The 13820-nt window shown below is 35.4% G+C and overlaps 1 protein-coding gene across 2 annotated transcripts in view; it reads left to right on the plus strand.

Moving 5' to 3' along the window:
* Positions 1-13820, plus strand: part of klhl5 (kelch-like family member 5) — a 75475-nt gene that overhangs the window by 24327 nt on the left and 37328 nt on the right. For both annotated transcript variants that reach the window (XM_079856921.1, XM_079856920.1), the window contains exon 2: positions 5782-5964. In XM_079856921.1, coding sequence (XP_079713047.1) covers positions 5822-5964 — 143 coding nt within the window. In that variant the 5' untranslated portion in view covers positions 5782-5821. The remainder of the gene's footprint in view (positions 1-5781; positions 5965-13820) is intronic.

Genomic DNA, 13820 nt, shown 5'->3' on the forward strand with positions numbered 1-13820 from the left:
AATGGAGCTCATTATCGCCTGGAAACCACCTCACTTCTCTTTACCCTCAACTGAAGTGATCAGACATGAATATGCATATTTTAACTTTTCGTTTTGGAGGACTGAATGTCAGATCTTTTGACAGCATGAGGTTTAAAAAATAGAGCAGAATATTCATAAAATGAGAAGGAGATGGAGTAGAGAGAGAGAGCCTTATGCTTGTAGCCGAATGGAAACTAACAATAGCATATAGACTGAAAAAATTGAGTGATTAGGGAAAAGAGCCAAAGGGCGAGAGAGAGGGAATTCTGAAAGGTAGAAAATGAAGTTAACAGAAAGTAAAGAGTGAAAGACAGCAGTGTCTCCAACTGTGTTGGAGAAGCTGCTTTGAAATTGTAGATTTCCAAGCTAAATGCTACTCATAACTTTTAACTTTTTTCACGCCGTCCAATGCATAAGAGGGAGGAAAGTTTAGAAATGCTTGTTTAATTATTGCTTTAGTTTTGTTGGCAGTGCTGCATGTTCTTAGCCTAGAAATCTAGACGCACCCTAGCGGCAGCAAAATTTATTTTGCAGCCAGGGTAGTCTAGCAACTCTCCATTGACTTTCGAGCTGGAAAAACCCAAATTAGGTCAGGCCAATCACATCGTGTATAGAGTAGGCTTGGGACTCCGACTCTGGAGGACTTGGAGTTAAGTTTTTCTTTGAGAAAAGAGCAAAGAACGGCACTTAAGTCATTCTTAAAAAAGGAAGATGTGTTCGTAGTTTTGCCGGCCAGATATGGCAAAAGTTGAATCTATTAACTAACGTCAGCTCCGCTGTTGGGAAAACGCTCTGGTTGGTTGAAGCGCTGTCCTATTGCGTGCAGAGGGAATTTGAAAGACAGCCGTTTATCCCGCCCCTCGGATTGAGCCGTGTCTATGGTGAGTTGCCAGATCTAACATCTTGATGTAGGTCTGGCTTGCCAGGCTAGCATGTTCTAACTATGTGAAATAAAAACAGCAGTGTAGCGTTTTCACACTTTTATTTGTTAGAAAAAGAAGCTTATTACTGAAAAATCATTACTGTGGATACTGTAAAGGATACTGAATGTTAGTGTCACTACTTTCAGTTACTGTTACACCCCAATGTTTGACAGAGAGAACAGAGGAGGAAGACAGGAAATAAAGAGAATGTTCTGTGAAAAGGGAGTAAGAAAAAGAGTGCAAATATGAATGGACGAGTGTCCACTGGGGATGTTCAGGAACTGGCAGGTGTTTATCTGGCTTTTTGAGATAACTTGCTGCCTCTCTCCTGTGTGTTTGCGCTCATGCAGGGGTGTGTGTGATGTTTACTTAGGTAGGTCGTGTTTGGAGGATTGTTAGTTTGCCTGTGTGTTTGCTGTGAGTATATTTGTGTATGTGTTTTATGTTGCCTATGATGTCTCTGTTTTCATTTGAGACTAAATAATTTTGGCATTGAGAAGAGCCAGAGGGTGAAAACCTGCTACCCATAACTTACTAAAGTGCTTAAGAGAGAGAATCTCTGCAGTTCGTCTCGGCATCTGCACTCTTCTTCCTGTCTGCTTCTCTTACTTTCAAAATCCCTGTCTTAAAGGAACAGTTAACCCAAACATAAAAATTCAAACCCACATGGATTACTTTCTTCTGTGAATGAGGGATTTTAAAGAAAACTGCTCTCGTCCAGTGTTGTAGTACTTGAGACCGGTCCTGAAAATGAGTCTAAGACCCTATTTACATGGTTTTCGTTTGAGATGCACCAATGTGAAAATTTTGGCCGATACCGGTAATTCTTTATACTTGAAAGCCAATAACCGATATATTGGCCGATACATCTAAATCCAAGTTTTTATATAATTTTTGAGAGCCTGATTACAAAAACAAAAGTCTCACCATTTAAAATCCATGTCCCAAGCACACAATTGACCCTTCGCAGGGAGTTTGATTGACAGGAGATCTGACCAATCATAATCCACCATCTGCAGAATCCGCCATTTTTGTCCAACAAAGCAGTCAGGAGAGTTAGTAGATTAACATTGGAGGATTTGAACTTGAAAAACGGAGTGTACTGATGTCTTTACGCGGTTAAAACAACATTCCTTCTGATGCTCATTCATGTTTATTTGATGCTATAAATTAACTAGAAGGAAGTGATGGTCGGTTCATGAGATGCTTTAACTGAGGCGTCACGACACCTTAAAGAGCCACAAAATGGTAGCCTATTAATTGTTTAAATTTCTTTAAAAAATGACCAAATTTGAAAGTTGAGACTTTGTTTCAAATCAAATGTAACCTGGTCTGTCCTGTATGTCAGCACGTTGTCAGTGTCCTCTTTGCTCCGCAGTGTATTTTTCACTGCGTGAGAACATGGTGAGGCGTGAGAGTGACATGGCTTGTCAGACATAGCAACAGTAACTAAAGGGGGTGGGTCTTTGCGAACGGTCAATTATAAGGACATATTATAAGGACATATATGACAGACTTGTGTTAACTGTATTTTCCATTTTTTTCTGTCATATTTCAAGCAATTCGAAACCATCATGGCGAACAGGGTCTCAGCCTCTGAAGTGTCTCAGCTGAAGGAAATAATCCATTATTTATCGGCTTTAATATTTTATTGGGCCGATAACAATGACATTAAAAATGAACATATATCGTCCAATACCGATATGGTGGCCGATATATTGTGCATCCTTAGTTTTTCGTCTTGTTTTGGACTCTATATTTACTTCTCCAAATTAACTGACTAACTAAAACGAAATGCTATTTCATGTCGTCATATGGTTCATGTAAATCAGTGGATTGAACTTTTTTTTTTGAACTGCTTGATTAACATGAATCATCTGCACTAATTCTCAAGAACTACAACACTGCTGAACTTTTTTGTGGTTTGTGCCATCTTGCACATATATGATCTGTTCTGTACTATTGTGTCTTTGGACCAGAGCACGCTGTACTTGACACTGACCCGAAACCTGGCTTCATTAGCTGCAAAGTTTACACTGTCTGAATTGTGACTTGTCTTGACTTGACCCTCTTTTGGTCTTGGTCTTAACTCCGATTGAATCAGGTCTCGACCTGGACTTAAATGAGCTGGTCTTGACTACTACACTGCTCTTTTCCATGCAACGGAAGTGATCAGGAACAAAAAGGACTAAAAGCACCATAAAATTAGTCCATACAACTTGATTACTATGTTTCAGATTTTCTGAAACCATACGATACTTTTAAGAGACAAATTTGAAGAATTATCTAAATATCTGGCCCTCTGCCATATTGCAAATCTCAAATCTCCATGAAGGCTCTTCTTCTCCATGAATTTTTCTTCCTCCTTTCTCTCAATCTTTCCCTAAGGTACTTGATAGACTAGGTTTTGACTCTCGTCTGACAGCAAGTCTTTAATTGCATTTAGAGATTTGGAGCTGAGAGTTCAAATATTTTCACACTCTTTCTCATCATTTCCTCATCTGTCTTCTTTTCAAATGGTGTGATTGAAAGCTGTGTGTGTGAATGAGCTCTGTTTTGAACTTTCTGCTTGAATGAAATAGATTTTCCATTTGATCATGATCTGTGAGGCTGAGAGGTCTTGGCTTATAAAAGGTTGTAGTCTAACTGCTTTTATCTCCTGCTGCAGAGAACATTGAAACCCCAGAGATCATTACTGGGACACGTTGCTCTTCCCTGGACCGATATTTGCCAATAGCATGACCAAGACTCTAGAAATGGATTCAACTTGTGTCATTATACCATTATCAATTGATGCATTTCACAAATAATCACCATTTCACCATGTCAATCACCATCACAAACAAACAAAGTTTAATTATGGTTCTAACATGTCACCCACACACAGCTTTTCAAACGGAGAAATCCTTCAATCAAGTATGTTAAACAATAACTAATACTATTTTCTGTAGTGTATATTTTATTACAACAAAGATCTGTTTTGGATGTGTATCCAGAATTTAATTTCACCTGTAATATGAGCACACATCGGGTTATTAGAATGATATATCAGCTAAATCATTCTCACAAACCTGAAGTTCTGGTTCTCAGTAACGGATATGACCGAAAATGACTTGCATGCTTGAGAGTGTTAGCCTGTTAACTTGTGATTCATTGAAAAGAACGAGCAGTTAGAGTTTACTGTCGTCTTCTCCGCAGGCTCACTTGCTGGCTATTGTGATTAATTACAGCAAGAACTATTCATTATCAAGGATCCTGGATGAGTCAGAAGCTCAGTGGCCTTAAATGTGGACAGAATTTTTACTATAGAGATGTGTTCACAAGAGCAACATTAGGAGAGAAAATAAGTGCGAACATGGGAAATGGGGATTGCAAGGCAATCTGCAGAGATGGAGAGAGAGAGACAAGAGAGAGACAAGAATGACAGGAAGCGAGTGATAAATGGAGAGAGCGAGAGGCAGTAGAGACGACAGCCGTTTGGGAACCGGCTAAATTGCTTTGTGTATTTCATGGCAGCTTTATCATCAAAGCTAATTACTAACAGCTCTCTAAAGCCCTCTATATTTATCCATCCATTGATCGTGTGCATGTGTGTGTAATTTTAAGAGTGTAGCATTAATTTTGCAAGGAAAGCTCATGCCTCCTTTTAAAATGATTTAGATTTTTTTGTAAAATGAAATGTGTTACTGTTCTGTGGTAGACTTGGGGGTCCTCAAATATTTTTGTAAAGTTTTTTGTCTAACACAATATTTAAAATTATTATATTGATAGATATTTCTGGGATTTCAGCTGTAAAGTTACAAAATAAAAAATAATTAATTACAAAAATGACCAATCAATATTTTAGATTTCCAGTTTAAATACTGGTTTTATAATCTTTCATATTTTTATTATATTTTTTATTATACTTTTATTGATATTTTGAATTAGCTTTCATTTGAATATTTTTAGCCTTCATGTTAATTTTAGTTTACTTTTTAGTAATTTCGTTGTGCTTTTGTCTTTTTTTTTGTCATTGTATTTTATATATATATATATATATATATATATATATATATATATATATATATAATATATATATATATAATATATATATTAGGGCTGTAATCTCCCAGTCGATTATTGGTCGATACGTTCTGGCTCGACCAAAATTCTGATTTAACGTTTTTTTGCCGCGTTCATTTCATTAGTTTTGCCCATAGACTGGTTTTGCCCATAGACTGTGGTTTTGCCGCGTTCATTTCATCAGGTGGAAAGCACTAATTGCTAATGGGGGTGTTTTCATAGCACCCCTGTTTCACAGGTAACAGTCTGCCTTCAGAACACCCCCCTTGTTTTCACTTCTTTTGGATTAGCCCAACCCATTGGAGAAGAGAGACAGATTGAAGAAAGTAGGCTACTGGAAGGTTTGCTGAATATTATTACTTGATCTGGTTTGTTTAAGAATATTTAACGCAGTTAACGTAGCATCCGTTTTTTTCTGTCATCCTTTGGCTGCGCTACTCTATATGATCACACTATCATTCCTTCAAGTGCTATTAAACCACTCAAGCACCATAAGATGCAAAAAAACAACAACTCATGTTTGTATTGGCCTGCTGTGAAGTTTCATTTTAATATTTTAATAAATTATTATTTGATATACTTTTATGCTTTAATCATTCAGCAAGATGGAGAATTTGGTGAATTCCTTGTTTACAATATATGAAACATATTTTATTAATAATACTTAATGAAACGAATGTGAACAAATACTATAATGAACACATCAAGTCTGATTCTGATTGACTCAGATTTTCAATGTGAATTTTCTAACACAGTGCATATGTGTTTTCAGGACGTCTAACAGCAGTGCGACTTTGTCCTCATGTGCGTCGATGGAGCCGTGTGTGTCAGATGAACATTTCCAGGCACACAGTCACGCTGAACACACCTTCAGACGCATGGAGGCCTACCTGAGGACCAGGAAACTCTGTGATGTCGTCCTTCTCGCCGGAGACCGCAGGATACCGGCACACAGGTAACAAAAAAACTGTAGCCTACATATGATTCAAATGATTCATACAACCAAACCAAATGTTGAACCAAATGGCCTCAAACTAAACCGCACAAACTTTGGTAAGTCCAATGATAAGTTTTTCTCCAGTGTTGGGCCTCTGACACAAGATCTGAGTGGATCCAGTTCATGCTGCTGAATCACAAATGCCCTGGAGAGGCTGGAGATGAGTGATGGTAGTTAAATTTTACTGCTGAACGTAGCAGCAGTGGCACATTTATAGCACATTTCATTGTCAGCAAGTATTGCAGTTTCTGAATTTGACAAATACAACTTTGGACTTTCAAAACTCTGATGGTATTATTTTGAGAATGGCTTTTGATAATGTGGAGTGTCTGTTATAGAGATGGAACAAGGTATGATTACAACATATGAAAACTAAAATTATACCTAAAATCACTATTTATGCCCAATTTAAACTACCTAACTAAATTGAAAACCAAAATACAAAATTAAAGCAATCGACATTTTCAAAACTCAAAGCAAGATCAGTTTAACAGGCAGTTGAAGAGTTGAGTAGATGTGTGTCTTCTCTGTTGTAAACTGCATTGTATTGCAAATATTACAGTACATGAAAATGAGGATGTAAATGTTGGCCGAGCTTTGACCAATTCATAAAGGGTCTCTCTATAATGTTAGTCAATGTTTCTTGGACCAAAAACATAATTTAACTTTAGCCTACATAATATCTTTTTTTTTTGAGATCTTACAACAATTATATAATTTTAAGGGGAAAGGTTTAGTTTAAGGGTTCTTTTTTTTTTTTTTTGGGACTATTTTCATCTTCTTGGTTTGAAATCAACATTGAGAGGATGTCACGTGTTTGTGACATTCATGTTTTAGAGATAGACTGCACTGAACACATACATCAGATCTTGATATTATTCATGAGACTTTGGACTATGACAAGTGAGATTCCCCTGTGATGCTGATAGGGAGAGACAGGTGTTCAAAAACCATTTATCATGTGAGGCCCTGTTTACACCTGGTATTAAGATGAGTTTTGGTCGATCGGATCACAAGTGGACGATGCTAAATAGGTGTACACAGACTCTAAAATCTTTTGAGCTTGTCCACTTTGACCACTTCCAGAGGTAGTCAAAAATGCATTAAGACCGGATTGCGTTCGTAGTGTAAACGTTCATGTCACCCTCGAAGAAATCAGGGCAGAAGTGTTTGGAAGTGGATAAAAGAGACAGAATAAAACACCAGGTGTAAACAGGAATGTGTCTCCCTTGTCTACTTGTGATCCAATCGACCAAAACGCATCTTAATACCAGATGCAAACAGGGCCTGAGTGTTTCTAGATTTATGGAGAGGTGGACTGGGGCTAGTTTGAGACGCAATCTCAGGCACAAACAGCATCTATTCTTACTGTGTGTGTGCATGTGTGTTGACCGATTAAACGTATCAATGTTGTGGAAAAATTCAAAATGCAAAAATGCATTCACATATATTTTCAGTGCAGAGTGCAAATGCAAATGACTGAAGTATAATAAAGAAATAAAATTATCTGTGTGTACTTGTTTAATGTATTGTGAACGTACAAAACATAGATTACAAAAGTTATATTATAAGATAGCCTATATGTTTTTGCCTTTTATTGCATTTGAGAATATTTTATGCTGTTAACTGTTTTTAAAGTGACATAAAATGGACTGACTCAGACACAGTTGTTGTATTCTCCCCCCCCGCCATTCCACAGATTTCCACTCATGCTGTGTTTGCATTTTTCCAAAATGTTTTTCCAGCTTAGTTTCTTAGGGTCTAAATCCAGCTTAGAGAGTTTGTAATTTTTTTTAAGTATGTCATTTCAGTGCATCAAGTACATCAAAGATCTGTCCTCCATATACAAATTATGCACACCCAAAGATTTTTTTATTTTATATGTATTTTTATATTGATATTTTAAATAAAAATGGTTCCGTTTTGATGTGAAAACGTTGTATTTACAGTACTACAGTACTACATAACACAAGTTAGCTAGCTGTCAGTTAATTCTGAACTTGTAAAAAAAGGAAATGATTATTTCTGAATCAAAAACTCACTGGTTTAGATAATTACACCCAATAAACTTACTCTAAAATCATGATATAAAATTCTTACAGTAAATTACACGATCCTCAAACTCACATATCTGGCATATTTTCAGATTGGCAGATTTATGAAAATGTAATTATAGAGACAAAAGTTCTTAATGTTATCTTATCTTTATGTTGTTATTTTTTTTAGTTAACACGTTAACTAAAATTAGACTAAAATTATAATTAGTTTCTGCAATAACATTTTTTCGCACATACAGAAAATGGCAGATTCTGTATTTCTCAATCTGCATCAGAACAACCAGGAAATGCAATCATGGAATTTGCTGTAATTCAATAAAACAACTTTCACAACATTTTTTTTAACTTAATTTTCACATTAACATCTCTATGCATGACAGTATTTCACTCGTGGGAGGAACTTTGTTGATGATTCAATTCCACCATACAAAGAGTGCAAATGGCTTTACCTCTGTTAAACGTCCCATTTGTTATTGATTTATAAATAAATTACCCATATAGATGGTCTGTCTCTATCATTTACTGTTAAATGCATGCATTGCTATAGGGACTTGTGTGCGTCAGTTCAGATCCACACAGATTTTGGAAAACACACGAAACAAAATGTAGCCATTATATTGTCAAATTGAATAAATGCATTAATACTGTAGCTTTAAAATGTATTAATCACAAGTTAACTTTGACAGCCCTACTTCAAAATCATATAAGGGACATACAATTCCTCTAATTGAAGAATCACCCTTAAACAGCAGCACCTTGGCATTCCAACACTCTAATCTTCTCTAATCTTCTCTAATCTGTTCATCCTATTTTCTCCTTCATTATTTTACCCTCTTCTTTTGTCGTTTCCACATGTTTGTTGATGGCATAGTTCTGCTGATTGCAAGGCTGCCTCAGGCAGCTGGAAGATTTTGCTGGTGGTTTATTTATAATGATGCACAAATGCACACTCATGCACTGTATAGTGAATAGCCTTTGTACTTTTTCTAACTAGAACGCCATCTGCAACCTAAAGTGCTTGCCTAAAATCTTGCTTTAGCACACAGACTTTCAGGCTGCTATGAGAAAGAGCATTCAAAAAAGCTGAATCGGTTATCCAGTGACACTTTAATATGAGCAAAAACAGCAGAGAACCGCTAGATTATTGTGTGTAAAGTGAAAGGTTTTTAAAGCAGTCTGCTCAGTTAGTTAGGCAAAAGTGGCAGCGGGCAAATGCTGAGTGTTACTCCTGCTGCTAAATGAGTCTCACAGGCTCTAATGTACTTTCACTCCTGAAGCCTCATTTGTGTTCTCTTTCTTTCTCTTTTATTCTCTCGCCTCATTACTTTTCTTTCATCATAATTCTTGCATGAGTATCCATCATTACCAGCGTCATGTGTTTCCATATCTCTGCATTTGCATGTTGCTTAAAGTGGTGCAGGAACAAGTTTTGAAGTGTGAGGCGCAACACCCTCTCGAGGCAATTATTTTACTTTTCGATGAATTCATATTATGGCTGCTATCGAAATATCGCAAATGTACATATTGTGGTATGCATACTGCAATGGCTTGCGATAACTGCATGATATTAATACTCCAAAAGACAGGTCTTAGGTCGACCCGGACACTGGTTTACAATTGACACAATCGTTAAAATGACACTTACTTTTTATGTAATGCTACAGTAAAACAAAATTATTCTCTCAAAAAGAATGTGAAAATGTGTTGGTAATATAATTTTCTGTTTTTAAATATAATTGAAATTTATTTTACACACTTAAAGCATTATCGTATTGCATATCAAATATCACATTATTTAACGAGTTCTTTAAAATTGTGCAGCCCTAATTCATATCAGTTCGTATGATCTCATATGTATACGTTTTTGTACAATCTGAATATGCCTCACTGAATAGTAGTTTTATGTGTGTTTCCATACAAACTAAGATCTATAAATTTATACAAAATTGCCTACTTGTAAAGTAATTACATTTTCTCCTGAGATCGGGTTGTGGGCAGGGCCTTTTTGTGACATTACAACATGATGATGGCTTATTTCATTAATATTAACCCTCTGATGGTCCTCGGTCATTTCTGACCGAATAATTTTCTGTTTTGAAATTTTAAAAATCACAGCTTCATCGGAAGGTTATGAAACTTGGTGACTTTTCTGGCATTAGGTATGTGAACACACAAAAAAATTGAGTTCATGATCCGAGCATGCTAAGTGGTCGTAAAAAAATTAGTTATGATTTTGGTCTTCGGTCAAAATTACCCCCATAGGAAATGAATGGGAAATTGACAAAAACACAAAAATTCTCTACAAATCAGCCACGATGCAGAAAAAAAATGCTCAGCAATGAAGGGGTGAAGCTCTAAAACATCAAGAGTGAAAAACATAACATAATTAATAATTATAATTAATATATGTATATATAATTAATATAATAATTATTAAAATTATTAAAATAATAATTAATAAAATGTTATAAACCTTGGCAAAAAGTATTATTTGAGAATTTCTAAAAAAATACATTCAATCCACATCTTAAAAGTAAGTAATTTGGTCCAAAAACAACTAGAATTCACAAACATCTCCATTTAGAGCTATACAGGCATCTAGTGGTAAACCCATGCAATATCATGTTTTATTTAATTTTATGATTAATAAATTGATGAATTTTTTTTTATTTTATTTTTTTTCTGAAAGCCTAGTCTCTATTTTACCCGAAAATACGGCATAGAATTTAAAAAAAAAAAAAAAACAAACAAAAAAAAAACCACATTATTTTCAATGGCAAAAAATGGACTATAAATATTGCATAAATATTAATAAGTTCAATCAAATTGTCTCAAAATTCTAAATTAAAAAGAATAAATATTATAGAACAAAAATAAATTGCATTGGTTTTTACTGGGATGGAGGAAGTTTCATTTTTAGGTGTCCGGTCATTTATGACCGGGAAGGCCCCCAGTGTGACTGCTAAACGAAGACCATCAGAGGGTTAATTGGAAAGGAAACTAGTAAAATAATGAATATTTCTAATGGCAATTAGAAATGACAGGAAAAAAATAACAAATAAAAATCCTCACAAAACTGAAACCGGGAACAAAATCCCTTTCCATTCCAAATTGAAAATGTTATTTTTAAATGCAGGCAACTTAGTAATAACATTCTGATCCCTCCAATCATTTTTCAAAAATGTTTGATGGAACCAAATATTTTTCACAATAATCTTTCAGGATTACTTCACTTCACTTACACAACTTTAAGGGATTGTTGACCCAAAAATAAAAATTAATCAGTCAATAATTACTCGCCCTCATGTCGTTCCAAACCCTTAAGACTTTTGTTCATCTTTGGAACAAATTAAGATCTTTTTTTTAAGAAATCTGAGAGCTTTCTGTCCCTCCACTGAAAGTCTACATAACTACCACTTTGATGCTTCAAAAAGTTCATAAAGAGATAGTGAAACTAATCCATATGAATTGAGCGGTTTAGTCAAAATTTTCTGAAGAGACACGATCGCTTTATTTGATGAACAGATTTAATTTAGTCTTTTATTCACAGATAAACATTGATCAGTGAACATAAACAGAATCTCAACTGAACCTGCTTGACTCGCGAGAACAAACCTCATTGGTTCCTTCAGAAGCTCAAACATGATGCGTAACACACGAGAATGTATCTCATTGGTTCTCTCACGTCAAGCGAACATGCTTGAGCTTCTGTTTATCATAACTGATGTATGGGTTTATGAATGTTTATATGTGAAATAAAAGCCTATAGTAAATTAAGTCTGTTCCACATATAAAGCGATCAAGTCTCTTCAGAATATTTGGACTAAACCGCTCAATTTATATGGATTATGGATTTTTACGATCTCTTTATGAACTTTTTTATGAAGCCTCAAAGTGGTAGCTGCGTTGCTGTAGAAAGCTCTTAGATTTCACCAAAAAGATCTTCATTTGTTTTCTGAAGATGAACGAAAGTCTTACGGGGTTGGAATGACATTAGGGTGAGTAATTAAAGGGATAGTTCACCCAAAGATGAAAATTCTGTCATCATTTACTCACCCTTATGTTGTTGCAAACCTGTTTGAATTTCTTTCCTCTGTTGAACACCAAATAATATATTTTGAAGAATGTCGGTAACCAAACATTTTTGGGGCACCATTGACTTCCATAGTATTTTTTTCTTACTATGGAAGTCAACGGGGACCAGAAACTGTTTAGTTACCCATATAATTCAAAATATCTTCTTTTGTGTTCAACAGAGGAAAGAAATTCATACAGGTTTGGAACAACATGAGGGTGTGTAAATGATGACCGTATGAGTGATCCGTATGAAACGGGCATATAGGTAGATAGGCGCGTCCACAAGCTACTACGGAGATGACGAGTCAGCATCGTGACTTAATCTCTGCAGCCAATAACACAGGAAACATTATCAAAATTATTAAAATGTCTAGACAGTCTCCTGTTTTTTCACGACACACTCATAATCATTACGTTTGTCGGTGCGCTGTGGCAAGCTTTATACGTGCGTTTGAGCGCTTATCAGGCTATGTAATATAGGCAATTAAAGGCTTGTTAATTTGATTTATGGCTTATTAATATAAACGCGCGATTAGCCGACTAATGGTTTAAATGAATGACTACTATAGTCAACTAGAAAAATCTTTAGTCGAGGGCAGCCCTAGATTATATCAGTGGTGTTCTGTTATAATCATCTTTTATTCATTTTTAGTTGAGTGTTGATGTTGCATTTATAAAGTTTAGTGGTTGTCAGTTGGTAATCTGGTTTGATGTGTATACAATGGAAATGACTCATCAAATATTTATTAAACAACCAGCATTCATGCAAGCAGAACAATAAAATTGCTTAGTAACTTAATACGCAAAGCAAACAAAAACAAACCTCACAGAGTTTGCCTTCCTTTCAAGCTGTAATACAAGCACGCACACACTCTCTGTTCTTTGATATAGTAATTAGCATTTTGGCTATGAGTCTAATAGATTTAAAGCCGCAAGCTTTGAATGAGTGTGTGTGCTTGTGAATATCTTTGTCTGCAGAGCTGGATTTGAATAGGAAATCCTCATTTTACCATGCTTCAGTTAACAGATCCTCAGGTCTCTTACAGTAATCTCTCTCTCTCACTCTCTCTGTTTCTCATTTCTGTCTATTTTCTCTCCCCTCCCCCTTTTCTATCATACTGTAACGTACAGAACACAAGTGTCTATATACAGAGGTCTCCAAACTTATTTCACTTTTTAAAAATGAAAGTGGCTGAGAGCTACTCATTTTATACAATACTGTCATAACTCTCAAACGAACAACAATCCAAACTGATATACACCTGAAAGAGTGATACACGTCACCCTTTAATGTTAGAGAAAAGAACAGAATCACAGAATACAGTTCTTTATGGAAAGCAGTACTTTGCATAGTACTTTGCATATTTGCATATTATACTGTAGTTGTTAATACAGTATACAATAAAGTTGTTATTATAGTGCATCATAACTAGAGATGAAACGGTATGAAAATTTCATATCACGATTAAAGTGACTAAAATGATCACGGTTATCACGTATTGTTAGAATGTGCTGGAAATGTTCAAAAAGTACTGATACTACACACTGAAATCATTTCACAAAGTTTTAATGTCGAAACCAAACAAACAACAAATAAAATTAGCAGCGCTATGCACTTTTGGGTTGAATAAACATTACAATATTAACATATGGGTGCCTTACAACATAACATGTTATCTA

This window comes from Squalius cephalus (genome assembly GCF_949319135.1).
Source record: "Squalius cephalus genome assembly, chromosome: 2".
NCBI lineage: Eukaryota > Metazoa > Chordata > Actinopteri > Cypriniformes > Leuciscidae > Squalius > Squalius cephalus.